Source organism: Urocitellus parryii, chromosome 16 (genome assembly GCF_045843805.1).
Source record: "Urocitellus parryii isolate mUroPar1 chromosome 16, mUroPar1.hap1, whole genome shotgun sequence".
In the NCBI taxonomy this organism is placed as follows: domain Eukaryota; kingdom Metazoa; phylum Chordata; class Mammalia; order Rodentia; family Sciuridae; genus Urocitellus; species Urocitellus parryii.
In genome coordinates this window covers 17,125,198-17,152,987 of record NC_135546.1, presented here as the reverse complement: position 1 = coordinate 17,152,987, position 27,790 = coordinate 17,125,198, and the positions used below count along the sequence as shown (strand labels likewise).

General features: G+C 57.0%; 1 protein-coding gene across 1 annotated transcript in view; it reads left to right on the top strand.

The window, feature by feature from the left end:
- C16H3orf20 (chromosome 16 C3orf20 homolog) overlaps positions 1–13,356 on the top strand; it is a 25,692-nt gene extending 12,336 nt beyond the window's left edge. Inside the window, exons 8-15 of the mRNA XM_026382988.2 lie at positions 1,029–1,160; positions 3,136–3,259; positions 4,154–4,406; positions 5,134–5,440; positions 6,552–6,659; positions 6,858–7,000; positions 13,027–13,164; positions 13,275–13,356. Coding sequence (XP_026238773.2) covers positions 1,029–1,160; positions 3,136–3,259; positions 4,154–4,406; positions 5,134–5,440; positions 6,552–6,659; positions 6,858–7,000; positions 13,027–13,164; positions 13,275–13,356 — 1,287 coding nt within the window. The remainder of the gene's footprint in view (positions 1–1,028; positions 1,161–3,135; positions 3,260–4,153; positions 4,407–5,133; positions 5,441–6,551; positions 6,660–6,857; positions 7,001–13,026; positions 13,165–13,274) is intronic.
- The last annotated feature ends 14,434 nt before the right edge of the window (positions 13,357–27,790 follow it).

Here is a 27,790-nt window from a genome sequence, read left to right as displayed (position 1 = left end):
CTCGGGCCAGCTTTTGCATGGGGACCTGGCAGGACAGGGCCAGGCCACGCATGGACCAGGGGAGAGCTGAGGGACGGGGCTTCCTAGGTAGACCTGACATGATTCCAAGAGTAGGCAGCACTTTTCTTTCTCTTTATGAGAGGCCCTTTCATTCAAAGGACTTCATGGTCTCCAGGCCCGGGCAGTGGGGACGGGGGGCGGGGGACAGAGTTACAGATGATTTCATGATGGGGGGTGAGTGGAGACCGAGAAGCTTCCCAGAGAATCGGGGAGCCCAGATGGCTTTAGATGGGTCCCTTTGCCTCCCGATCGGGACCTCGGGTGAGAAATGGGAGGTGATGGGTGAGGCATGAGGGGTGCGGCGAGCAGTGGATGTGGGCCGCTGGGCCCCTAATGGAGTCCGTGGAAGGAAATGGAAGGGGCCAAAAGAGAGTCCTCATCCAGAGGAGTCCCAGGTGTGTGCAGGGGAGGGACGCTGAAGATGGGCAGGGGCAGGGCCCTCCAGGACCGTGTGGCTTGCTGACTGCAGGCAGCTGTGTGTCGTTAGGAGGGTAGCTCGCCCTCTCTGAGCCCCTCTCTGGGGCTGGCCAGAAGCAAGCCCTTGTCTTTGGAACTGGTGAAAAAGATCTCCGGTCCCTTCCCACCATCTTGGGCTCCTTCTTGGGGTAAAGAATGGCACTTGGTGACTCTAGGGGGATGGGGGAGCGGCCATGGCTCACCCCCCTGGTTCCTGCCATCTGCCCACCCACCTGGAGGGTGGCTTTCTGGCTCTACCCGCCGTGTCACCTTCTGTTTGCTACAGGACAAGACTCGCAGTCCGACCTGGTGTCTGGGTACTGAGTAGCCCAGCTGCCCGTCCAGGGACAGAGGCCTAGCTTCTGAGCCCCGCTGTCCCAGGCCAACCTGGCGGGACTCCAGCTGGTCCTCAGCTGCTGGACTTGTCCCCTCCTGCCGGATCCCAGCCAAGAGCCCAGAGGGACCCTGTGCCTCAGGACGGGGCCTCTGAGCGCCACCTTCCTCGTCTGCAGGTGAACGAGCAGATGAAGCTGACGATGCTGGGACAGGACTCCGTGGTGGTCACCTTCACGTCCCTGAACGAGACGGTGACGCTCACCGTGTCGGCCAGAACCTGTCCCCACGGGACCATGCCAGAGAAATGGGTAAGGCAGAGCCACGTGTGGAGCCCCGACAGGGCCTGTCGCCATGACCTGCCACTTCCTGTCCCACTGCCCACCAAGGTCCTGTGTCACTCTACTGTCACTCACCACTTAACCTTAGTACCACCTTCTTGTCCTTAGTGAACTTTTGGTATCAGGAGTCTGTCACTTGTCAGTGGCAGAATCCAACGTGGATGGGCTTAACCGCGGCAGAAGAACGTGTCGGCTCGGTGAGCTTGAGAAGTTGCTGATGGGCGGCTTCAGGCACGGCTGGATCCAGGCCCTCCCGAGATTCCATGAGACGTTCCCCTCCCTTGGTCCCGCTTTCGTCCGGGTCAGACTTAGTATCATAGTTTCTCTCCTAATGGCCACAAGCATCTCTGAGCTCTTATCCTACCCGCGGTGGCGTCCAGCGGAAGTGCCAACGTCATGCCCAGCAGGCGTGAGGCCCTGGTTCAGTCCCCAGCACCACGGAGAGCGAGAAGGAGGAGAGAAAGCGACAGCATCACTGCTCAGCGGCTCCGATGGCTGCCTGTGACTGAAGTGTCCCCCGTGTGCTGCCCCAGCGGGCCACACTTGAGTGTCACACCGTCCTTAGGGTCAGGGTGTGACATCAGCTTCACATGAACCACAGGGGCAAGGGACGAGGCAGAGTGTTGTCCTAAAGGCAAATCAGGGCCCTTTGACCAGGAGGAGGAGAAGGGACGCTGGACAAAATAGGAGGACATGTTGAAGGCCCTCTACCCCCGGCCCCTCCAGGTCCGCTCTGTGTCTCCTGCTCAGCAGCCCCTCCCCCCGGCAGTGACAGCTCCAACATGGCACTCCTTCATTGTCACCTCCACCAGACTGGGGAGTCCCTGGGGTTCCCAGGGGCTCTTAACCCCTGAGCCCCGTCCCCAGCCCTTTTTATATTTTTATTTAGAGACAGGGTCTCCCTGAGGGGCTCAGGGCCTCACTGAGTTGCTGAGGCTGGCCTCCAACTCTCGATCCTCCTGCCTCAGCCTCCCACTCCCATGCTGTGTTAAGTGAGGAACATAGAAAGCGTTGGACCTGCCCGCCAGGAGCCGGCCAAGTATAGGGACAAAGGAATCCAAAAACGAACAAGACCCCAGGCAGACAGGAGGGGATGAATATGGAGGTTCAGCCGAGAGCAGTTGCCGTTGGCTGAGGAAATCAGAAAGGTTGCTGGGAGAAGACACCAGGTCCAGCCAGGCTCAGTCTGGAAGCTGTAGCTGCATGGAGCTGCCCCCAATGTCCAGAGCAAGTCTAGGGCTGGCTTCCCTGGGAAACAGCCCCTGGAATGGAGATAGGTCTGCAGGGAGGTAAGGCCGCAGTGACCCTGCAGAACCGAGGGGAAAGGCCTGGGCCTTTGTGCCCCCTCAGTGATCAGTCAGTCTCTGTAACCGTGGTCAATGACAAGTTCTCACCTGGGAGCTGGTGGCAGCCAGTATTCTCCCACCACCCAGGGCAACGGGAAGCAAAAGCGCCACACTTCACGGACAGCATGTATTGAGCTCCTTCTGTGTGATAGGCACTGAGACCCAGAGACCATCACTGTAACAAACCACCTGAGATAATCAGCTTATAAAGAAGAAAGGTTCTTTTTTGCTCACAGTGTTGGAAGTTCCGGTTCACGATGCTCTGTTGTTTGGGGCCTGTGGCAAGGCAGTGTGCCATGGCAGGGGCGTGTGGTGGGACAGAACCACCGACCTCATGGCCAGGAAGGAAAAGACAAAGAGGAAAGGGCTGGAGTCCCTCAGACCACCTCAACAAGGGCCCGCCCCCAATGACCTAAAGTCCTCCCGCTAAGCCCCACCTCTTAAAGGCTCCACCCCACCCCAAGAGCCACACTTTTATCACACGGGCCTTTGGGGGACAGTCAGCCTCAACTACTTAGCAAGTCACGGGAGGGAGAGGGAGAGGGGGTGCTGCAGGCAGAGGGGGACAGGTGGCCACGACCTGCCCTTTCCTCCCTCAGCTGTCCCGCAGGGTCGGGGGCTCGGACGACAAGGTGTCAAAGCTGACCCGGGCCCTGGTGGAGATCAAGAGGAGGTTCCAGAAGACGGTGACTCAGTTCATGAACTCCATCCTGCTGGCTGCAGGTGAGGGCAGCGGGCGGCCACCGGGTGGGGACTGAGCTCCTCCCTGCCCATTCCACGTGGGGACCCGGGCAGCAGGGGTGGGCCCCGTTTGGTCACCCCAGGGGACCTCAGAGGGAGGGGGCCGTGTCCTGGGTCATCTGTTATTCCGAGTCCACTCATTCAGCCAATGCTTGGACAAGGGAATGGAGAAAGAGAGGCCCTTGGCCTCCAGATTTTCCCATCTAGTAGGGAAAGCAAGACGGGGATATAAATCATACCGTCCTGTTGGGTGCCTGGACACACAGGTCACAACGAATGTCACCATGAGGTACAGCTGTCATGTACCAAGTACAGTGTAAAAGAACGAGCCGTGGCCCACACCTGTCATCCCAGCGACTCGGGAGGCTGAAGCAGGAGGCTGGCAAGTTCAAAGCCAGCCTCAGCAACTCATGGAGGCCCTGAGCAACTCAGCGAGACCCTGTCTCTAAATAAAATGCCAAAAAAAGGGCTGGGGAGGGGGCTCAGAGGTTAAGTGCCCTTGAGTTCAATCCCCTATTCTAATAAAAAAAAAATGAACATTACAAAGAAAATAGATGGACTTCCATCTTGAAGCACAGGGAACAGCATTCTCAGAGCCTGGAACAGCATGAGCCAGGAACTGACTGTGGACCCAAGCTCTGTGTTGGCTGCTGGGGCCAAGCCAGGCCCCTTGGGGAAAGTGGGGGGAAGGAGGGAGAGGCAGCCATTCTTAGGCTGATCGCTGGTGGGGCTACAGTTGGGGCCCGAGAATCTCTAGACGTGGACAAGCAGGGACGGGGTGAGCAGAAGGGCGCTCCACTGGGTGAAGCCCAGGAGCAGGGACAAAGGTGGCCCGTCTGTGCTGACCCGTGACAGCAGCAGCATCTCTATTCCCAGGTCTGTTCACCATCGAGTACCCTGCCAAGAGGGAGGACTTGGACCTCGGCCGGGTGAGGCTGAAGTCGGGGTCTCACCTGGAAAGGCCCTTCAGGTCCAGCTCCCACATGGCCGACCTCCTCTCCCGCTCCCAGTCGGCCCGGCCAGACTCCCTGGTCGAAGAGTCTACAAAGGAGGATGCAGAGTCTATTTCCATGAGCCCCTCCCGGAAGAAGGGCACCAGACTCCACGCCAGGGCCTCCCTCACGTCCAGGTGGGCTGACCCCTTCCCCTGAGGCGTCTGGGACGGGCAGGGAGGAGGACGTGATGGGAGCCAAGTGCCGCGTCCCTCCCTCCTGGAGCTGAACCCCAGGCTGGGAGAGGGCAGGAGCTGACCTGGGTGCTGCGCACAGTTCTCCTGCCCCGGCCAGAGCCCAGGAGGAGCGGCTAGGAGAAGGGAGATCTAGAAAGTGCTGGAGGCCTGTCATCCCAACGGCTCAGGAGGCTGAGGCAGGAGGATGGAAAGTTTGGAGGCCAGACTGGGCAACTTCGTGAGGCCCTGTCTCACAGTGAAATTTGAAGGCCTGGGGGCGTGGCTCAGTGACAGGGCCCTTGCCTAGCATGGCTCGGTCCTGGGTTCCACCCCCAGTACCCCAAACCAAAAAAAAAAAAAAGGAGGCTTAGACCATTGACGTCAGTGGAGGTCAGGAAAAGAGGCCAGCTCAGAGTCTGTCTTGACTGTCAAGGGGACAGGCCTGCAGAGGGGCGCAGCAGGCCCTGGGGTGTGGGAGAGAGTCGCCCACCTCGTTGGCCCCCAGGAAACAGAGGCGCAGGGACACAGGGAGCCTGTGAGGCCGAGCACACCTGGCTGGTGAGGCCAGACTGGACTCCGCCCACAGCCTCCCCGCCCCCCACAGCGGGTCCTTGTTCATGGGCAGCCCGGCTGGGGCAGGGGCCTGTGAGCGGCCCCCTGAGGACCCCTCTGGATGCTCCTGCCGCAGGGGGAAGATGGCCAAAGAGGTGCACAGCCCCACGCGGTGGGCGGCCTCGCCCTCCGACTGCCCGCTGGTGCTGCGGAAGCTGCTGCGCAGGGAGGACATCCGGGCCGGCTGCAGGTGCATGGTGAAGGCCCCCCTGGTGTCCGACGTGGAGCTGGAGCGCTTCCTGTCCGCGCCCCGGGACCCCAGCCAAGTGCTGGTGTTCGGGATCGTCTCGAGCCAGAGCCCGGGCAGCACGGCGCAGCTGCAGTGGGTGCTGGACACCCTGTACAACCACAAGCAGCAGGGCCGCGCCTCGCCCTGCATCCAGGTTGGTTTGGGCCCAGCGAGGAGACCCCAGAGGCCAGAGGAAGCCCCCGCAGTGCTAGGACCCGCTGAACCTCCGGCGCCAAGGCCACACCCCTTCTCTTCCCCAGGGCCTTTGCACGTCCCTCCCTCTGCCCTCTGTTCCACTGTGGCTGGGACTCTGCCAGGCTGAGGTACCTGCTGTGCACTCAAGACACAAGCCAGGCCCTGCAGAAGCTTCTGGCAGCCCCAGGAGGCCCCAGCGAGGGCCATGACAGGAGAGCTATCAGTGCCCAGGGCCCCGTACCAGTCACCTCCTGGATTCCAGCAAGTGCCTCCCAGGATGTGTGGGGTTTGGGCACGTGGGTTGGGTTCCTGCACAGGTGTAAACTGCACGGTCTGAATTCATTGACGATGAAGCCTAAAGGGGACCTTAAGGAGCCATACGGAGGGTCTCACTCCTGTCATCCCAGCAGAGGCTCAGGAGGCCAAGGCACGAGGATCACAAGTTGGAGGCCAGCCTCAGCAATTTAGCAAAGCCCTGTCTCGAAATAAAAATGAAGGATCTGGGGTGTGGCTCTGTGGTAGAGAGTCCCTGGGTTCAATCCCGAGTATCCTCTCCCCAGAAATTTTTTTTAATATTTATTTTTTAGTTGTAGTTGGACACAATATCTTATTTTTTGTTTTTATGTGGTGCTGAGGATCGAACCCAGCCCCTCGCATGTGCTAGACGAGCACGCTACCACTTGAGCCACGTCCCCAGCCCCCCAGCCCCTTTTTACGTTTTCTTTAGAGATACGATCTCACCAAGTTCTCTCAGGCTTTGCCAAGTTGCAAGGCTGGCCTCCAACTTTCGATCCTCCTGCCTCAGCCTCCCAAACTGCTGGGATGACAGGCACGTGCTACGGCCCCGGCTCAGGGACTATTCATTGAGACCCTGCTCTGTGCCCGTCCAGGACCTGGCCCTACCTAGAGCTCTGGGTTGGGTTCAGGTCCTGGCACGGGACTGGACCCACTGGAAGGAGTGGGGGAGGGACAGCCCTGGGGGACGGGTGGGGACGTCCTTGGTGCCATGGAGTGTGGACTCATCAGCCGGGATGCAGGAAGGGGTGACCGTGGAGCCTGTCTCTGTGCAGTGTCGCCACGACCCGTACCGCCTGCTGCGCTATGACCTGCACGGTGCCCTGCAGAGGAGCCCGGCCCTGCTGGTGAAGAGGTTCGCCGTGGTCCAGGGCATGATCCTGGTGAGCGGGGCCCGGGGAGGGACAGCCAGCCCCCTGCCCTCCACTCTGGGTCTCCCAGGAGGGCCCCTGGGAGGGTCCAGCAGCCTCTGAACAGCCTGGTCCAGCAGAGGCTAAAGGCCAAGCCAGGGGGAGGCCGAGGCCAGGCTCAGGCCACCTCCCCAGGCGGGTGGCTGAGGCCAGGTCCTCCACTGCCCACAGATGTTTGCCGGGGGGAAGCTCCTGTTTGGGGGTCGCGTTTTGAACGGCTACGGCTTCAGCAAGCAGAACCTGCTCAAGCAGATCTTCCGGGCCCGGCAGGACTGCAAGATGGGCTACTTCCTGCCCGACAACTACAAGTTCAGGTACAGGGACACAGGGCGAGGGGACGCACCTGGGACTCAGGCCAGATGCCTAGTCCTCGTGTCTGTGGGGGAGATCCTGAGGATGGGGCTCATCAGTCAGCACCCCCAGCTGCAGCCCCAACTCCTGTCCCACCTGCCTCACCCCATTTGGACTCACCCCAGAGGCACCTTCTGTGCCACGGGGAACAGCATTCTCTTGAGACTGGAACAGCATGTACCAAATGTTTACTTGTCACTGGTGACTTAGGCCACAGAGCAGAGTCTCCATTCTGACCAGGCCTGGGAGCCACAGCTGATCCCCCAGGAACCTCTAGACACGTCCGTCTTCAGACCTCAGTCTCAAGGGTCTTGCTGAGTTGCTGAGGGCTGGCCTTGAGCTCCCCATCCTCCTGCCTCAGCCTCCATTTGGCACCTGCAGCCCTGCTCCTGCTTGGTTTGCCGAGTGGACACGGGTCCTTGGAGAGCAGTTGTGGGGAGTCACAGGGAGCAGGGAAGACGAGGCTCAGGGTGTTCTAGAATGTTCCAGAGGCAGAGAGGGGAGGGGGAGAGTGAGGGAGGGAAAAGCCCAGGCCCAAGACAAGCCGGGGCTCCTGGCAGATGCCAACCACGGGCAAAGCCACGTTCAAAGACGCTCAGAAGAAGGCCACGTGGCCACAAGGAGCGGGCATCTTAGTCTGTGTGGATACTATAACAAACTTCCCGTACAGCGGGAGGCTTATAAACCACAAAAGTCTCTCGGGTTTAAAGGCCAAGTCCAAGAACAAGGCACCTGCTGACTTGGTGTCTCATGGGGGCCTGCTCCTCACAGGTGGCCCTTTCCTCCGTGTCCTTACATGGTAGAAAGATCAAAGCCACACGGTACCTTCACCCCGTAGACCTCTTTCCAGGGTACCACTCCCATTCACGAGGCTCCACCCTTCCGACCTGCACAGGTATCTCAGGCCCCTCCTCCTCGTGCCGTCACCTTGGCCGTGAGAATTTCACCACGTGGACTTGGGGACGGGGACACAGATACCAGACTGCAGCAGGGGGGTGCCAGGAAATACTTAGAAAGAGACATGGCTCTATCAGGATGAGGTCACTGTTAAGGAGTCACGGTCTCCTGAGCTGTGGGGGGTCCAGGGGACCAGACAGGACTGGCCAACAGAGAAGGACGTCTGTATGAGGAAATGTTCCCTGTCACAGCGGGTCCCGTGGCCTCTCTCTGTGTCCATCTCTCACAGTCCTGGAGCTGACGGGGCTGGGCCAGGCAGGGGATCTGTGTGCAGTTTCATCCTGAGGTTCCCTTTGGGCTGCTGCCTTTGCATGGCCTCCCCGGGCGGAGAGGGCTTCCTCACAACATGGCGGCTGGGCTCCTAGCAGGAGGGACGCCGTCTCCCCTTTGACGACTTAGCCTCCTAATCTTATGGCCTCACACGTCCCACCACATTGGCGTCCCTGGGGCAGCCCACAGTCGAGGCAGGGGATCTAGATCCTACCTCCCGATGGGGGAAACCATGTCAAGGATTTAGACAGGTTTTCAAAGCGTCCCACCTTCGGCTGATCCCCTCCAGCTGGGTGACTAGGTTAGTACTGCCTGACGGGCCTGAATTATCTGGGTCACAGGCTGACGGCTTCGTCCTTGAGGCTCTGGGAGGCCCTCGCTGTCCCTTGGTGGGAACCGTGTCTCCCAGATACGTCAGCCCTGCCCATCCGCAGGGTCCACTTTGTAGACTGAGCCAGTCGTGGTGACAGTGTCCCAGGAAGAGACCCGGGTCGGTGTGGAAGTGGTGTAGGCTTTTTTCCTGTCCCTGTTTTTGGTGGCAGCAGGAAGGGGCAAGAGTGTCACGGTGCCCCACAGGGTGCCCGTGTTCCGTGTGGCCTTGCACAGGAGGGTTGGGAAGAGCCCTGAAACCTTACCCCTGGGGACAGGTCAGCAGAGGGGTCAGGAGGGGCTGGGCGGCCACTGGGCTGGGCGGCTTCTCTCTCCTTGGAGGACCCGGCCACAGAGTGTCCACTGACGCCCAGGTGCCGTGGTCACCGGCCCCTGAACAGCTCCAGTGACAGGTGGCTTCTTCCTCCCGGGCGTCCACCCCGTCTCCCAGCTTCAAAGCCACGTCACTCCTTCAGCTTCTGAGCAACTCGAGCTCCAGCTCGGCCCCCCAGGACTCTTGACCTTGACATTGACCTTGACCTTGACCTTGACCTTGACCTTCTTCACCTTGGCTGAGCCACAGACCCAAAGAGAAGAGCCAGCAGCCACAGAAAGACTGACACCGGGTGATGGTGCCTGGTCTGAGGCTCCTGGAGTCCCCAGTCCATAGAGACAAAGTGGAACGGCCAAGGTCAAGGGCTCAGGGGGAAGAGAATGAGCTTAAAGGGACAGAGTTTCCATTCTGCAGAATGTTCTAGAGCCCTGCGCACAGCTCCCTCCATAGACTTAAGATCCTACAGAGAGCCCAGCGCGCTGGTGCGCACCTGCCATCCCCGCTGCTCTGGAGGCTGAGGCAGGAGGATCGCAAGTTGGAGGCCAGCCTCCGCGACTGAGGGAGGCCCTGTCTCAAAAGAATATGGAGGGCTGGGGGTGTGGCTCGGCGGTGAGGCGCCCCCGGGTCGCCCTGGCCGCCCCTGCATGGCCACCTCCCCACCGACCTGTGCCGTCTCTGTCTCTGTCCCCCACAGCCTGGAGCCCCCGCCCGAAAGTCCCCCTCCTCCCGGAAGGCTTCCTGGGGTGTGGGCACCGCGGCTGCCGCCTCCACCCGGGCGCCCCTCTGAGCCCGCAGCGCAGCCGCCCAGGCTGAGAGGGGGTAGGTGGAGGACCCCAGCCCTGTCCCCTGCCTGGCCGGGCCCCCCACCCTGTTCTGACCAAGCGGGCAGGGAGACCCTCGGGGACAGGCCTCTGCCTGGGCCCTTAAGCACCAGCCTGCAGGGACGGGCCAAGCTGTCACCCTGCCCTTCCCAGGGTCCCCCTGGAGGGACCCAGGGAGCTTGCACACTGGGGGGTGCCCAGGGCCGAGCACAGGGCCTGGGCCGTGTCCACCGCGTGCCCAGTGGCTGCCCTTCCCCTGCCCCCTCTGTGGGGAGGCCCGGCCACATGCAGGGTGTCCCCGTGATCCGCGCCTGTCCCCTCCCTGCCCCACCCCGCCCTGGTGAGGTTGAGGTGCAGGGGACGCGCACAGGGAGGGACAGACAGAGAGCAGCCACCCAGAGGGGACTCTCGAGGCAGGTGCAGGTGGCCTGAGCCCCGCAGGGGACTGTCCCCTGCCTGAGTGTGTCTGGGCCGTGACAGGGGGACAGGCTGCGGCAGATGCCATGGGGGGATCTGTGCTGGGGACCTGGGAGCCTTGGCTCTGTCCCTGTCACCTCGCCCTCCGCTGGCCCCTCTGAAAGGCTGGTCTCCCTGGGCCTGGGAGCGGAGTGTCATGGCCGTCCGTCTGTCTCCCTGCTGGACAGTCAGACCCCGGGGTAGGGATACGCTTCTTTTGTGGTCTTGGCCCTGGCTGGGCTGGGCCTGGTGGCCCCACGAGGACCTGCAGAGTGACCTGTGACATCCCCTAGTGGTGCTGAGGGTCCTGGGCTGGGCCAGCAGGGAGAGGAGGGGGCGTCGGGGGCCAGGCCCTGTGACGAGGTGTCAGAGAGTCCAGGGGGAGCTGACCCGGCTCTGAGCCAGGAGCCCCCACCCCTGGTGACACGCACATCAGGGCAGGGGTGTCCCTTAATCTGGGCCTGGTGGTGCCCACCTGTCATCCCAGTGACCCAGGAGGCTGAGGCAGGAGGATCGCATGTTGGAGGCCAGCCTCAGCCACTCAGCAAGACCCTTTCTCTGAGGGCGAGAGCCCCTGGACACAGTCCCTAGGGACCCAGGACCCGAGGGCTGGCCTCATGCCATGGAGAGAGGGCGCCACACAGGCTCGGGACCCGTCTCACATCCTCCTTGTCACCGAGGCTTGTGACATTGCCACAGGGAGCCGTGGAGTTAGCAAGAGCTGCCCCGAGGCGCTGGTGACCATGCTGGTCAGTCGGGGCCTCGATCCACGTGTCAGACGAGGGCGCTGGGTGTCCCCCTGCGGACGTCAGGGGACCTGAGACTGGTTCCAAGGGAGGGAAACAAGGCCAGCTTAAGGAAGATGCCGTCTCGGACAGCCGGGGGTGAGGCTGGAGGCAGGGAGGCCCGAGAGGAGGCCAGTGCCCAGGAGGGGCTATTTCAGGCCTGGGCAGGACTGTAGGCGCAGGGCCTGGTGCGCGTTTCTTCCTTGAGTGTAAATATGGGGATGGATGGACGGACGGACGGATGGACGGGTCAATGAGTGCAATGCCCAGGTGGGTGGTCGGGGCTTCTCTGCACCCCCTCAGGATCCGCCACCAACCACAGACCCCAGGGACCTCTCCCCACCCCCCGAGGCTGGAGCTCTGTGGGGCAGGGCCCTGGAGGACCCCCAGCCTGACCCTGCTCCTGTGTCCCCATCCTTCCCTCGCAGAACAGCAGGGGCTGGACGTGGGCACCCGGGGCCCAGCCTCGGGCACAAACGCCTTTATCTTCTGTCAGGGCTGCAGGTGGCCTTTGAGGGTGCACAGGGGTCACGTGGGCTTTGTAGGCGGCCTGGGGTGGGGGGGAGGGGGAAGGGGCGCACTGGTCTGCTGAGTGCAGATGGTGACAATGTGCCCAGGTTCTGTGACCGTGTTTTTGTTTGGGGATGATTGAACTCAGGGGCTCTCGGCCACTGAGCCCCGTCCCCAGCCCTGTTTCCTACTTTATGCAGAGACAGGGTCTCACTGAGCTGCTCAGGGCCTCACCATTACTGAGGCTGACTTTGAACTCGTGATCCTCCTGCCTCGGCCTCCCGAGTTGCTAGGGTGACACGCAGGTGCCTCTGCGCCCGGCTGTGAGCTTTTTGTGGGATGGCCCGGCCCTGGTCCTCCTGCGTCCCCACCCCAGCCTCAGCGGGGATGACTGTGTCACCTCATTGAGTCTTCGGCATAGGTGCCACCTGCCCCCAGAGCCCCCCGGGTCTCACCCTGCGTCATCACCCACCAGATGACAGGCTCCTTCCAGATCAATAATCATGTCCACATGACAAGACAATGAGCGAATGGCCAGTCCTGTCTGGGCCAGTGATGTAGTATGCAGCCCTGAACAAGCCCACTCCCCTCTCTGGACTTCAGTGCCCTGGTCAGTCAGACAGGGACAGACACCCCTGAGCAGCCTGCTGCTGTGGCTCCTGTGATGCTCAGAAACGTCCTGAGGTCAGAAACACAGGCAGCACCTGGCGCAAAGCCATGGGGGGGGGGGTAAAGGTGAGGGGCACCCACGCCCGTGAGTTTCCTCCGGTGACTGTAACAAGGTGCTGTGGTCTGAGTGTGTCTGTCTCCACCCCCTTCCCGAGTTCCCACGTTGACATTCTCACCTCCAACGGGGTGATGTTGGGAAGAGGAGCCATCGGGGAGTGATTAGGTCATGAGGGTGGTGCTCCCTTGAGTGGGATTAGTGCCCTTGTGTAAGAGACCCCAGAGGACGCGGCTGCCCCTTCCACGGTATGAGGGCACCGTGAGAAGCTGCCATCAGGAGGAGTGTCCCCCGCAGACACTGAGTCTCCCAGAGCCTTGATCTGGGACTTCCCAGACTGTGAGAAACACACCTCAAGATACCCCTCTGTGGTTTATAACATCACCCGGTCTGTGGTGTTTTGTCACAGTAGCCCCAGACAGTCTGACGCCAGGTCTCCACACCGAGTGGCCTCGGCAACAGAAATGTATTGGTAGTTCCTTGGCTTGGGGTGGCCTGATGCCACCCTTGGGGCACTTGGAGCCCCACCACAGGGCATTTCAAGGTTAGTCCCCTCTGCCCGGTGGCCATGTTTCCTGTGGTCACTGTTGGGTGTCCAGGTGTGGCCAGCACATGAGCCAGAGCCCGTGTGGCCTCTAACAGAAGCCTGGGGACCCGACCCTGAGCTGGCTGCAGGTCCCCAGGGTGGTCCCCTGACCCAAGCCTGACTTGTCTCTCCCTCTGCCCCGCGCAGCTCTGTCCCGCCGTGTCCCCTGCCCTGCAGCCTTTCAGCCCTTATCCCAAGCCTGGAAGATTCTGAGCCAGCTAAGAAGGCCACGTCGGGGGATCTCGAAGGAAGCGTCTCCTCGCTGGCCCTGGGAGACAGGGTGGACCAGGACCTCGCTTCCCCGGTTGACGTGAAGTATGTGACCATGTGGCTTGGGGCCAGCAAACAGGCACAGCTCGCAGCAGGGGGTCCCTGGCTCTGCCACCGGCCGCGCAGCCACCATGCCTCTGTGTTTTGATATTTAGGCCCAAAGATCCTGAAGTGGAGCCACCTCCTCCTCCCAGACTCAGAAGGGGCAGCCGGAAGAAACAGGCCACCAAGAAGTGACCGCCGGCCCCGGTGGCCGGCCATGGACACCCCTGCCCGCACCTCGCCCCACCCCGCCCCCTTTAATAAAGAAACGTGGCTTCAGCCTGTGGGTGAGGCCCGGGGACGGGGCAGCCTGGCTCAGACGGGCCCCCAGCCCTGGCCAGGCCAAGCCTGGGTCACCCCCGCTGTCCCCAGCCCTCGCTTCCTCGGTGGCCTCTGAAGAGTTTGGAGGGTCCCATCCCCTGGAGTCAGGAGAACCACGTGCTGGACCATAGGGTCACCCCAGGAGCATCCGATGGGACCCACCTGTGTCCTCTGACCCTTCTGTGGGTGGAAAGGGCGCAGGTCCTGGCCCAGGTGGAGAGAGGAGGGGACGAGAGAAGGGAGGGGGTGACCGGGAGAGGAGGGGACGAGAGGAGGGGACGAGAGGAGAGGGGGTCCGGAGGGCATTGGGGGGCCGAGAGCGGAGACTGAGGAGCCAGAGGAAGAGGGGTGACAGGCACCCTGGAAAGTCCTGGTGTGTGCACAGAGCAGAGCCGGTGGCCCCTGGACAGGCTCACGCCATTCAGCCGGCCTCTGCAGACTGGCCACCCGGGCCTCCGCTGGAGGCTGGGGCACCCTCAGAAGCACCAAGGGGCCCCCAGACCTGGGCCCCCCTGCAGAGCCGCCTTGTCCCATGTCCCCGAGAGGGCTGGCCATCCGCAGCCCCAGGTGGGCGGCTCTGGGCTGGACTGGGCTCCCCTGAGCTCTTCCCCAGGATCCAGGACTCCCCAGGGTCCTCTGAGCCCAGAGCCTCAGGCCCTGACCCCGGGGGGCGAACTTTCTAGGGCGTCCTCTGCAATAGACGCTTTTTTCAACGTGAACTTTCTGAGGCTTGGTTTCTATCTGAGTCAGACATTGGTCCCCCCAGAGATGGACGAGAGGTGGCCGCTGCCCTGTCCAGCCTGCACACCCTGGTGTCTTAGGGATTTGACGTTTGTTAGGGGTCGTGGGGGCCGAGCCACGTTCTCCTCCTCCTCCCATCCCAAGAGCAAGGACCGCTGACGAAGGCCAGGGGAAGAAAGTTCCAAAAGTGTCCTTTGTCCCCTGGGCCAGGGCCCTGGGGACAGTGGGCAGGGAACCTGGCACAGCCAGAGCCTGGAGTGAAGCTGCTCACCTGCTTCCCTGGATGTCCCTGGAGCCACGGTGCCCACCTGGGTGTCCCAGGCCATCTCTCTGTGCATGTCTGCAGCTGTCTGGGCCCATGAGGTCAGGGATCTGTCCCTCCCCAGGGCTCTTGCCACATGAAAAGGGGCAAAAGAGCCACCTGTGAGCAGGGACGCCTCCCACCAGCCAAAGGGACTCAGCAAATGTCCAGAGATACATGATCAGATTGTCCCTTGGGGAGGAGGCAAGAAGGGGAGTCCCTGTTCTCTGTGGATGGAGAGAGAAGAGACTTCACCCCTCAACAGCATCCCCCACAAACCAGGCAGGATGCCCATGACCAGAGTGATAGATAAAGTCTTGTCTACAAAAAGAACTGGTTTTGTCCTCCTTTCAAGCCCCCTCCCGTCCTCCCCAAGATGGCCCGATTCAAAGGAATCTCTAGAGAGTGGAAGTGCATGGCACTCGGGCCGGGCCACCTCTCCCACAGTCCTTGCAGACATCACCAATCGATCACAGCACCTTGGAGTCGGGTGGATTCACCCCAGTGAGGAGACCCAGGAAGCCACTACCAGTTAACCACCCATCTGTGCCTCCCATGAGCAGCCCATTTGTGTGACTCCATTTTCAGGAAGACTCCTGAGAGGAATGAAGGGTGGGATTATGAGGAAACCTGGCAGGGCATTCTCTGTGCCAGCAGGGAAGGAAGGGGCATCCGAAGACTCACGGCCCCCATGGTCAGCCTGAGTTGGGGGGTGCACAAAATGGTCTCTGGGAAATGACCAGGAGAGGGGAAGGCTGCCCACAATCAACTCTGCATCAGAGGAAATTTTAAACAGGAAGGAAATCCCAGGGATCTAAGTAACTGACTCCTCACTTTATAAAAAAGGAGACTAAATGGCACACAGCAGTATCAGGGGGTCCCTGATGCCACATCCAGTCTCCCAACTCCATCCTTCCGTGCGGAGGTGGAGCTGGGGCCACAGGGCCATACTGCAGACCCCAGGGCCCAGAACCCCGTCCTGTCATGAAGAGGGCTGGGGTTGGGGCTCCGTGGTAGAGCGTTTGCTTAGCATGTGGGAGGCCCTGGGTTCGATCCTCAGCACCACATAGAAATAAATAAAAGTTCCATCAACAAGTAAAAAAAAATATTGAAAAACTGGAAGATAGAAAAAAATCTAAAACACCTTTAAGAAAATCACAGAAGCGCATCACAAATTGGGAGAAAAATGAATTTCCAAAGCAAGTTGAGAATGCTTACCAGGCAAAAAGACAACTCAGTTTAAAAAAAGAAAATGGACTAAATATCTGCACATTTTTGCAAAAGACGGTGTAGAGATGTCAAAAAGAAGCACAGGATGAGATGCCCGATATGATCAGCCTTGGGGGAAATGCAGACTGAAGCCACCAATGAGGTCGCACTAGACACCTATGAGAATTTCAAACGTGAACTGAAAAGGCCAAATACGATCAGCCAAGCAACTAGAGCTCTCCTCCTCTGTGGTGGGGGTGTAAAACAGGGCAAGAGGACTTTGGAAGTAACTGATGATTTCTTGTAAAAGCCCACTTCACCCATGAGCACGTGAGAACATTCTAGAAAATGCCAGAGAAAAGAAGCCACAAAGGGAGGACAAGACTGATACCCGAGTTTTCATAGCAACGCTGGGTGCCAGGAGAATGGAGGAGTGGTTTTAAAGAACTGAAGGGTAGGAATAGAGAAAGTCAAGTGTTTAGCTTGTGAGGAAGACATGCAGATACCCGATGCGCGCAAGAGTCAAGAGGGATGCACAGGCAAAACAAGCGGATCTTAAATGGTGACCATCATAAAGAAAAAAATAGAACATATAACCTTTCGACCACCAATGCATCTCTGTCAATCCAAAGGAAAGAAAGTAGAGAGAGGAGAAAACAGTAAAAGTAAGTGACGAAAATAAGTCCCAAAGTGAGAAGCAGTATAATAAACGTGAATGTGTTAAACTCTCCAACCAAAACGTCAGGGACTCTCACACACAAAGACCTGTCCGTGAGTGTTCATTGACGCATCATCTACAATATCATAAAATGGAAATGAATGTCCATCAGCGGCTGAACAGACAGACTATGCTATATCCACAAAGCAGAAGGTTACTCAGCAGTTTATTTTATTTATTTTTTTAAGGAGTGACATCCTGATACATATTATACAACACGGATGACCCTTGAAAATAAATAGAAAGACAGTCACCACCGGTGATGACTCCACTTATAGGAAACGTTCGGACTCAACCATTTAGAGACAGAAAGTAGATTCACGATGGAGGGAGGGAGAAACGGGGATCAGCTGCTGGGGTTCCACGAGGAACACGTCCTACAATCAGATCTTGGTGACGACTACACAACTCTGTGAATACACTAAAATCCACTGAATTTCACGCTTTAAACAGGTGAAGTGCAAGGTATGTAAACTCTAGGTCAACAGAGCTGCTAAACTTGGAAAAAAATGGGATTTTCTAATTGGGGGAAAAAAAGAACACGAAATCGGGGTCTACTTGAGTTGTTCAAAAATAATATGGCACATAAATGTCAAAAATGAAGGAGTAGGTGTGCCTGGTGAGCAGAACTCTCCCTTCCTCCTGACGGTCCTCCACTGTGTCTGGGAAAAGAACAGTCCCCGGGACCCCAGAAAGGCTAAAAACGTCAAGCAGTCCATTTGTGAAGCTGAAAGAGGTTACAACAGAGTGATCCAGACAGTACACCTGGAATCCCAGTGGCTTGGGAGGCTGAGGCAGGAGGATCGTGAGTCCAAGGCCAGCCTCAGTTGGTGAGGCCCTAAGCAACTCACTCAGGGAGACCCTGTCTCTCAATAAAATATAAAATAGGGCTGGGGCTGGGGCTCCGTGGTCGAGTGGCCCCGAGTTCAATCCCTGGTATAAAAATAAATGAATAAATAAATCCAAACAAAGAATTGCAGATGCTAATGAAGTAGTGAAGAGGTACAAAACCTGAAACTGGTCCTTTAAGCAGAATAATGAACTTGACTTTGGAAAGATACTTGAGCTTGATAAACAGAAAATAACAAAGACTTCTTTTCCAGTCTTTTTTAATTCATTCTTTTTGGTTATACATGACATTAGAGTGCATTCTGACATACCATACTCACATGGAGTATGACTTCTTATTCTTGTGGTTGGACATGATGTGGAGTTTCAGTGGTCGTGGGTTCCTATATGAACACAGGAAAGTTATGTCTGATTTATTCCACAGTCTGTCTCATCCCTTCTCCCTTCCCCTGACTCTGCCTCATCCAATCTGCTGAAACTTCACCCCCTCCCCCGCATCACAACGTATTATGAGTCAGCATCTGCATTTTAGAGAGAATATTCAGTCTTTGGTTTTGGGGAATTGGTTAATTCCACTTAGCATGGTAGTCTCCAGTTCCATCCATTTACTGGCAAACGTCATAATTTCATTCTTTTTTAAGGCTGCGTAATATTCCATTGTGGATATGTACCACATTTTCTTTATCCCTTCATCTGTTGAAGTGCGTCTAAGTTGGTTCCATAACTTGGCGATTGTGAGTTGAGCTGCTATAAACATTGATGTGGCTGCGTCCCTGTAGTGTGATGCTTTTAAGTCCTTTGGGTATAGACCAAGGAGTGGGAGAGCTGGGTCAAATGGTGGTTCCATCCTAAGGTTTCTGAGGAATCTCCATCCTGCTTTCCAGAGTGGTTGCACCAATTTGCAGTGCCACCAGCCGTGTCTGAGTGTGCCTTTCGCCCATGTCCTCGCCAACACTCACTGTTGTCTGTATTCTTGGTGGATGCCCTTCTGACTAGATGAGATGGAATCTCACTGTCGTTCTAATTTGCATTTCTCTCATTGCTAGTGATGTTGAACATTTTCTCATATGTTTGTTGACCACTCATATTTCTTTTTTTAAATCTTTTTCTAGTTGCAGATGGACATGATACCTTCATCTTATTTTTTTAACGTGGTGCTGAGGATTGAACCCAGCGCCTCACACCTGCTAGGCGAGCGCTCCACCACTGAGCCACCGCCCCAGCCCCTGCTCATGGTTCTTGTTCTGTGAAGTGTCTGTTCAGTGTCTTTGCTCATTTATTGATTGGGTTATTTGTTTCTGTTTTGGGTTTTTTTTTTTTTTTTGGTGTTTTCTGAGTTCCTTGTGTGTCCTGGGGACGGATGCTCTACCTGAGGTCCAGATGGCCAAGGTCACCTCCCACCCTGTGGGTTCTCTCTTCACCTTCTTGATGGCCTGCTTTGCTGTGAAGAAGCTTTTTAGTTTGATGAAATCCCATTTATTGATCCTTCATTTTACTTCTTGGGCTTTAGGAGTGTTGATGAAGACTTTTTAAAAAGAGGGATTGTGGACAGCCGTGGCCAATAGATACGAGGACCCGATGGTGTCCACCCCGTCCCCTGGGTCTTGGTCCCAGGGGTTGAATTCAGGGGCCCTCAACCCCTGAGCCCCCTCCCCAGCCCTATTTTGTATTTATTTAGAGACAGGGTCTCACTGAGCTGCTCAGGGCCTCACTAAGTGGCTGAGGCTGGCCTCCAACTTGCGATCCTCCTGCCTCAGCCTCCCGAGCCTCTGGGATGAGAGGTATAGGCCACCACACGGGCTTGTTCCTGGTTTTGTTTGAGGCTCTGGGGGTGGAACCGAGGCCCTCCTACGTGCCAGGCAAGTGTGTGGCCACTGAATCTTTTTTTTAATATTTATTCTTTAGTTAGTTGACACCAAACCTTTATTTTATTCACTCATTTTTCTGTGGTGCCCAGGATCCAACCTGGCCTTGCACATACTGGGTGAGCGCTCCAACGTGGAGCCCCAGCCCCAGCCCTAAGGAATACATTTTTCTGTCTTTGGCTTCTTTTCTATTCATGAAATTCATCCGTGGGATTGAAGTTCACCAGGGCCCCGTGGTCTGCAGCATTTCATCGCCCAGACAGAGCACAATGCCTTCTCTGCCCAGGAGATTCCAAGATCAGATAAAAACATACCCAGAAAAGAAATGAAATCTCATTGCTCACTGCGCCTCCGCATATAGATACGAAAATTCTGAACAAAATATTAGCAAACTGAATCCAATACTTTTTAAAATGATTTTTTTGAATCTTAAGGCACCCGTTTTTATTTTAAAATCATCTCTCTTCTTATTTTAAAATGAAAAATCCATTTTAAAAAAATATGTATTTATTTTTTTAGTCGTCGTTGGACACCATGCCTTTGTTTTACTTCTTTACTTTTATGCGGTGCTGAGATTCGAACCCAGGGCCTCCCATGTGCGAGGTGAGCGCTCTACCCCTGAGCCCCAGCCCCAGCCCCAAAAAATCCACCTTTTTTTTAAATTAAAAAAAAATAATAATAACAGTTCATGATGAATAAGGTTTCTCCTGGCAGAGAGAAGAGGGTTTGATATTAGGAAACCAGCTGGGGGGTCGTGGCTCAGTGGCAGAGCGCTTGTGTGGCCTGTGGGAGGTCCTGGGTTCGAATCTCAGCATATAAATCAATGATTAAAATAAAGGTCCAGCCACGACCTCAGGGCCTTTGCACAGCTACAACAAATATCCAGGGAGCAGGGTCCTTCATGACACGGTGAAGGGCCCATCCTGTCCCCATGTCCCCATCGCCCACCCACCTGCCGCTCAGCCGTCCAGACCCGAAAGGGTTAAGCAGCTTGGCCGCCTGCCAGGAACCAGGCAGGAACAAAGCATCAGCCCCACGGTGACCGTCCCTATCTGTGACAATCTCCCGTCCCCAGCCTCAGCCTTCGGAAATGAAAGCCCCTCGTCCGCGGGTGGCATCCTAAAGACTTTCCCAAGGACCCTGGGGACAGTCCCCTCCAGCTGCCCCGACCTGTCAGCCTGCACGTGGGAGAGGGACTGGGTTGTCCCAGCTGCTGTCCCCGCAGGAGGGAAGGAAGCAGGGAGTGGGGATCCCGGGGAGGTCCAGAGTCGGGAGGGGTGCTGCTGGGAGGTGGGGTCCCCAGGCATGCCCTGGGGACAGCCCAGTGGCCCTCGGGAATCCTCCCTGAACCCAGGAAGCTCCAGCCAGAAGGTACAAGAGGCCCTGCATCCTCCCTTCTTTCTCCATCTGGTCTTCTTTCTTCCTTTTGAGCATGCTAAGAGCCATCCCAACCTCAGGGCCTTTGCACAACCAGGGGTCCCACTCAGGTAGAACTCAGGAGAAACAATAGCACATGTCCACGGGGACGCCAGCATGTGAAGATTGACAGCAGCCTCGTTCACAGCACCCCAAGGGGAACACAACCCGAATCCACGGGTTAACGAAAGCGTCAACAGATGTGGGCTATCCTTACAAAGAAATATTATTCAGCCATCAAAAAGGACGAAGTACTGATACACAGTACCTTACGGATGAACCTCATTTTCCCCATATTATATATATATATATACATGGACTGCGACTTCTTCTAATTAGGATCCCATTCTTGTGGTTGGACATGAGTGGCCTTTCACTGGTCAAAGGAAAGTGACGTCCCATTCATTCCACTGTCTTTCCTATTCCCATCCCCTCTGCCCTTCTTTCCCCTCGATCTAATCCTCTGAATTTCTATTCTCACCTCCCCCCACCCCGCTTTATTGGACATTAGCATCCACACGCCAGAGAGAACACCAGGCCTTTGGTTTGAGGGGACAGGCATATTTCACTCAGCAGAATCATCTCCAGTTCCATCCGTTTACCGGCAAATGCCATCATTTCATTCTTCTTGATGGCTGAGTAATATTCCACTTTGTATACACACCACAGTTTCTTTATTCCTTCGTCTGTTGAAGGGCCTCTGGGTTGGCTCCACAGTTTAGCTGTTGTGAATTGTGCTGCTAATAACATGGATGTGGCTGTGTCCCTGTAGGGTGCTGATTTTAAGTCCTTTGGGTATTGACCAAGGAGAGAGATAGCCGAGTCACATCCTGTGTGTGTTCCTGAGCCAGGTCCCCGGCTTGGCTGGTGCAGAGCACGGGTGCGGGATGCCAGGGGTCCCCGTGCAGCCTGTCACCTCTACAGGAGGGACAGCAGGGCAGGGGCCCTGGCTTCAGGGAGCGAGACACCAGAAATCAGTGCCCAGCACCAGGGCTGGGGTGTGGCCCGAGTCCCCGAAGCCCGGGGTCCAGGCCCTGCCCTGCCGTGGCTTGTGGAGAGGAGGTCACAATTGGCTCCTGTGAGTTGTCAACGTGCCCACGGGGTCCTTCAGGGGCCACTGGCTGCCGCGGCTTTATTTTAGGTGACAAACCAACCTGGAGCGGGGTCCGCATGCTAGTCGCTCCCTGTCCACTGGGGGGCGCCACGCCCCGGCCGTCTCTGTCCCCCTGGGCGGTCTCTGTCCCCTCTGCCCACCACTGCTGGGTTCTGCTCTGTCTCATCCCCTGGTCTCAACACACCTGTGACACAGGGACCAGCCCTGTCCCCACGTGTGGGCTTGACTTCCAGCCCGTGTCCCCTGAGTTGCTGTGTGACCTCACAAAAGTCTGTCTGCTTCTCTGTGCTTCCAAGTGGGCGTAATTTAAAGGGTCTACCTCTTGGGGCTGATTAGGAAGCAGACGACAGGTTGGCTGAGGGCCCTGGGGGAAGGACCTGGTTCTGGATGACAAGGGACCCCCCGGGAAGGGACAGGGGGAGCCGGGGGGTGGGGCAGGGAAGGGGCCCGGGACCTGCCTCTTCCTGAGCACGTGGCCTCAACCTGAGGCCAGCACCTGGCCCGGCCACATGCCCAGCCTCCTAGGGACCAAGTGAGGTCCCCAGACATGGGGGGATTGACTCCTCGCTCCTGGGGGCTTTAATCTGACCCCAGAGAGGGCCCTGCTCAGCCCAGGAAGCTGCCATCTTGCACCCAGGGAGGACGAAGGCTCATTCAGTCTCTGGATAACCGTAAGGATTCTGACCGGGTCTGCCATGTGCCACCCGTTAAGGCCACCGACTTGCTCGTCCCTCATGACAGCCCCAAGAGGTAGATCCTTTAATCTATGCCCGCTTAGAAGCACAGAGAAGCAGATAGACTTGTGTAAGGTCACACAGCAAGGCATGGCCTGACAGTTCCTCTGGCTCCTGTCTCTCACCTGACCCCGGGGCCTGTGGCTGTGGCCCAGGTGGCTCTAGGACAGGGCTGCGGCCACCCGCGTGTGTGCCTGCGTCCAGGGTCCCAGCCGCCCCACCTTTGCCCTTTTAAATTTAGCTACAGGAAAAAGCAGTGTGGGCAGGCTGGGGACATGGGGACATGGGGACAATCCGCAACAGGAAGCGGTCATCCGAGGGGCGATTGCAATGAATCCCGGAGCCACTGTACCTGGGCCCAGGTCACCAGGGCCGCTGGGCCAAACCTCTCCCACCCGCCTGGCCCTGGGGCCAAACATGGCCAGGAGCTGGACCGGCCAACCCAAGGTGCCCGTCTGAGAGAGGAAAAAATAGTGACCAGAGGAAGAAAAGTTCTGGAAATTTCCTGTGTCCCTGCGGTGGAAGGGCTTCTCTTGAAAATCAAGGGCATGGGGAAGGGGGAAGGGTCCTCAGGGAGCCGGAGGAGGTCAAAAAGCGACATTTGGAGGTGTTTTCCGTGTGGGGTGATGATTCCCAAACCCCAGGGCCTCCTACTGGAGGCAGAGTGGAGGCTAGGGGGAGAGTGGAGGCCGGGCCTCCACTGAGCAGGAGAGGCCAGGGCAGATTCAGCCTCCACTGACCCACTTGGAGAGGGTTCCAGAAGGTTGGCCTCCAGCCCCTGCAGCCCTGGGAGGCCCAGTGCGGGGGGGGGGTCTCCTGTTGATCCAAAGCCCCCTCTGGAGGATTGGGCTATCTCATGACCCTACTCTGCCCTCCGGGCTGATTGCCCATCGCCTCCTGGGGTCTTGAGATAGCCCTCCTCTCTGGGCTGAGCAGGGCCAGCTCCTCACCCCCAGGGTCCCCTGTTACCCAACCCACCAACCTCTGATGTCAGGAGGGGCCCAACAGAGAGCCCCTCCAAATGGAAACCTTGAAACTGCCAAAATCAAGAGACCAACACGGAGTGGGGAGAAACAAGACCAGGTTCAGACACAGAGAGGCCCGGCCTCCGGGGCAGTCATGCAAATTACAAGTACAATGCGATGCCATTTTTCTCCCATCAGATTGGAAACAATATTAAATATTGATGACATCCAGCACCCGCAAGGAGTGGAGGCCAGCAGAGCCGTTTTGACACTGATGCTGGGCGCGGGAGCCAACGTGATCTTTGGGGACCGTGGTGGCTATTAAAGTTTAAAATGCGTATATGCCCTTTGATCCAGCGATTCCATTTTGGAGGACGGTTCCTGCCAAATGATCTACAGGGACAGGAGAAGAAGACGGGTCTGAGGATGTTGCTTCAGAAAAAAAAAAGAAAAGAAAAGGAAAATCAAACCAGAATTTACTAAATGTTGATCCACTGCAAGGAATGAATGGATCAGGGGACATTGATTCGAGGACGTGTTTGCAAACTGATAACAATAGATACACACAGATGTCAGTGCACAGGCTTATGCTTGGAACTGGGACAGCGTTAGGGTGTCACACAAAGAAAGCAAGGGGCACAGTGGGGTAGATGGTGCGATGCTTTTCTTCTGTCCAGGCAAAGAGAAAAAGTAGAAAGAGAGATTCACCAAGCTGCTAATTTTGGTTACCCCAGGGAAGAGCCTGGATAATGAAATGCATTGTTTGACAAGTTTCTACAGCTCGGATAATCTCTGTAGTGTGCGTTTCTCAGGTGCCGTGGTGGACACGTGTCATCCCAGAGACTTGGGAGGCTGAGGCAGGAGGATTGAAAGTTCGAGAGGCCAGCCTCAGCCACTAAGCCAGGCCCTAAGCAACTCACTTCGCAAGGCTCTGCTTCAAAGCGAAAAAATAAAAAGCGTTGGGGATGTAGCTCCTGGGTCCAACCCGTAGCACCACAAGAAAGAAAAAAAGAGTAAGTAAGTACTCTAGTATTTTTTTTATATATAAGTATTCTTTCTTAAAAGTCATGGTTACCAGGTATGGAGGGGGCTCGGGAGGCTGAGGCAGGAGGATCACAAGTGGAGGCCAGCCTCAGCCAAAGCGAGGCCCTAAGCCACTCAGGGAGACCCTGTCTCTAGATAAAATACAAAATAGGGCTGGGGAGGGGGCTCCGTGGTCAAGCACCCCCAAGTTCAATCCCTGGTATTGAAAAATAAATTTTTTTTAAAAAGTCATGTTTAAACAGTTCCCGGGGACACTGCTGTCAAGCCATCCCCAGGCCTGGGATGAGGGATGACTGTCCCTGCAGAGCTGGGGATCTGGCTTCCCACGGGGTGTGCAGCTACTGGGGGACACAGGGTCTGGGCCCAGGCCAACAGGGAGTTCCCATCTTGCCGCTGAGCCGCTCTGGGGCCACTCCTAGGTTCCCTTGATCTGGGTGCTGGGATTGATTAGTGATGTCTGCTCTGGGCAGGGGCCTGGTGGACAGGAGAGAGCAGGTCGTTTTGGTTTTCTGGGGCCTTGGACTGTCTGGGGTGGCCGTGCCCAGACACACACCTGCTCAGGACTCCCTGGGGGGCTTGTGGACGTGCCCATTCTGGCCCAGCCCGTGTGGCTATGGCCTGAGATTCTGCAGTGGTCACAAGTGCACAGGTGATGCCACTCTACTGGTCCTGGGGACAAGGGACAAGGCCACACGCATGGGTAAACAGAAACCAGGACACACACAGAAAATCAGATCCACATTCTGGATCTGGGTGACAGATGGTCGGCCTGGCCTCCCGGAGCCTGGCCATCTCCTCTCCTGGAACCCAAGGCCAGCCAGAGAGACCCAGCGGCTGTCCTAAAGCGCAGTGTTCAGTGACAATGACATAAATAAGCGCCGAGCCTCCCCCTCCCCGGCTTCTCCCGCAGTGAGAAGAGGGAGGCTCGGGTGACACCGTGAGTTATGGGCTGGGGGAAGGCCATTTGTCACCGAGGCGCGGGGAGTTAACTGGAGCTTATTAACTCTAAACGTTTATTATTCACATTGATCACCCGCCAGACAGCGCCCGGGCCGGCCAGCACGCTCTGATGGAAGGTTCTAGGCGAAGGGGGCTCAGGGCACAGGCCCTGAGCCAGGAGTTGGGGGGGGGGCACCAGGTGCATCATTTGGAGGCCGGGCAGCCTCTTGGGAAGGAGGCTGGCCTCTGCCTGTCAGCAGCCTGTGGATGATTTTTTTGGGTGCAAGTCACATGGTTTCCAGAGACTCCCTGTTGTCCCCCTATATCATGAGGGGGCCTCCATCCAGCTAGGAGCACCACAGGGAGGACTGTGGATTTTGCTCTCAGTTGCTATGGGGACTCCTGGGTGGCTCGGGGTGGGAAAGGCCATGAATCGACTCCGTGTCTCTCATTAGGACATGGTGGAGGTCGCTGGGGATGCCCATACCTCCAGGGCCAGGCTCTGTCCTTGATGGGTGAGATCTCAGGAGCTCGCTCTGAGCCAGAGAGCACTGGACCCGTCCCCCACAAGTAGACGGACTCCATCTAACTTACAGAGAAGGAAACCGAGGCTTAAAGAGTTGTAACTCGCCCCATGCGGCGGCACAAGCCTGTCATCACAGCGGCTCAGGAGGCTGAGGCAGGAGGATTGCAAATTGGAGGCCAGCCTCCACGGCAACTCAGGGAGGCCCTGAGCAACTTGGCAAGACACTGTCTCAAAATTCTTAAAAGAATATGGAAAGGGCTGGGGATGTGGCTCAGGGGTTAAGTGTCCCTGGGTTCCATATCCAGTTCCCCCCAAAAAATGAGTCGTGACTCACTCAACGTCATGCCGCTAGTGGGGTGAAGCAGGGTCGGGTCCCAGGGCTCTTGGGCTCCTCTGAGCCCCTTAATTCCTTCAAGAAGGCGTGTCTACTCTACTCTGTCCCTCCCCTGTCACTATTCCCTGTCATCCATTCACCTACAATAAAGAGGAGCCGGAGAAAGCACAGTTTCTGGACTAAGCCTGGCCTGGATCAGAGGCCAGCCTCACCACCTCGGAGCTGGGAGGCCCGAGGCAATTAACTCAGCCTCTCTGTGCCTGGAGAGAATCTCCCCGTCGCTCCTCCCTCCAAGTGAGTGGTCTCTGGGAAGACGGAGTGACGCACTTGGAGCCTGGCACACCCCAGGTCTCCTGGAGAATTGCTTTTTAATTACCTTGATGATGCAAAGCTGCAATAATAAAACCCTGCAAACCTAAACATCCTACAATAGGGGACTCACGAAGCCAAAGGTGACTTTATTTTTTTTCTCTACTTCAGCAAAGACGGACGGAGAGACAAGAAAAGGCAAAGTCCCATGAGGTGTGGAGTCACCAGGTTTGGGACAGCAGAGACACTGTGGGAGGGAGGGGATGAGGAGCCCATTTCTGGGTCGACCAGATGCCCCTATGGGGTGGGGGGGCAGGATCCCGATCCCTACCTCACACCATATGCCCATTTCTATGGCAGCCAACCCTCGGCCCCCACGGACCTTGGCCATGTGCACCTTGGTCCAGTCCTGAGCATGGGAAAGAGGTGACACATTTTCAGGACCTATGAGAAGAGGGGACAGGGCTCTCTGAATGTGTACCCAGCCTCTCCAGGAGGCCACAGAGAATTTCGGGGAGTGGGTCGCCGCTTCTGGGAGCAAAACATGTCGTCGGCCTGGAGGGACTTTTGGAATCAATTATTGGAAAACATGAAAATAAACTCAAGCCGTGGTCCACACGACCCTTCTTTCTGGGGTCAGGAAAACAAAGGCTGTGGATTGGGGTCAGCTGGTGAGGCAGGAGGCAGGGAATCGGAGTCTTGGGGAAGGCTGGGAGGGGAGGCTGGGAGTGGAGGCCAGAGCCTCCCTCCCTGAGCCTCAGTTCTCCCATCTGCAGATTCGTGGTCCTGAGTCCTCCTGGCAGAGCGGAGGGCCAGCGTGCCATTTCCGTTGCTTCGATATAGATGTGACTTAGCAGCTGACGATGCTCCTCTTGCGCTGGGTCCCACAAATGACTGTCGCTGGTCTTGGGTGAGAAGCAAGGATCAATCATGCAATTTTTTAAAATTCTTTTTTTTTTTTTTTTATGTTTTGCTTTTGCAGTGCTAGGGACTGAACCCACGCACACCAGGCACCAAGTGCTACACCACTGAGCCGCATCCAGGCCCTTTTTATATGTTATTTTGAGACAGGGCCTCGCTAAATTGCTGAGGCTGGCCTCAAACTCACGATCCTCCTTTTTCAGCCTCCCAAGCCGCTGGGACGACAGGTGGGCACCACGGCTCATGAGAAGGCGCCAAGCTCATGTCTACCCAGACAGGGAGGGACGTGTCTGCAGCCAGAGGCAGATTTACTGGGCTTTAAA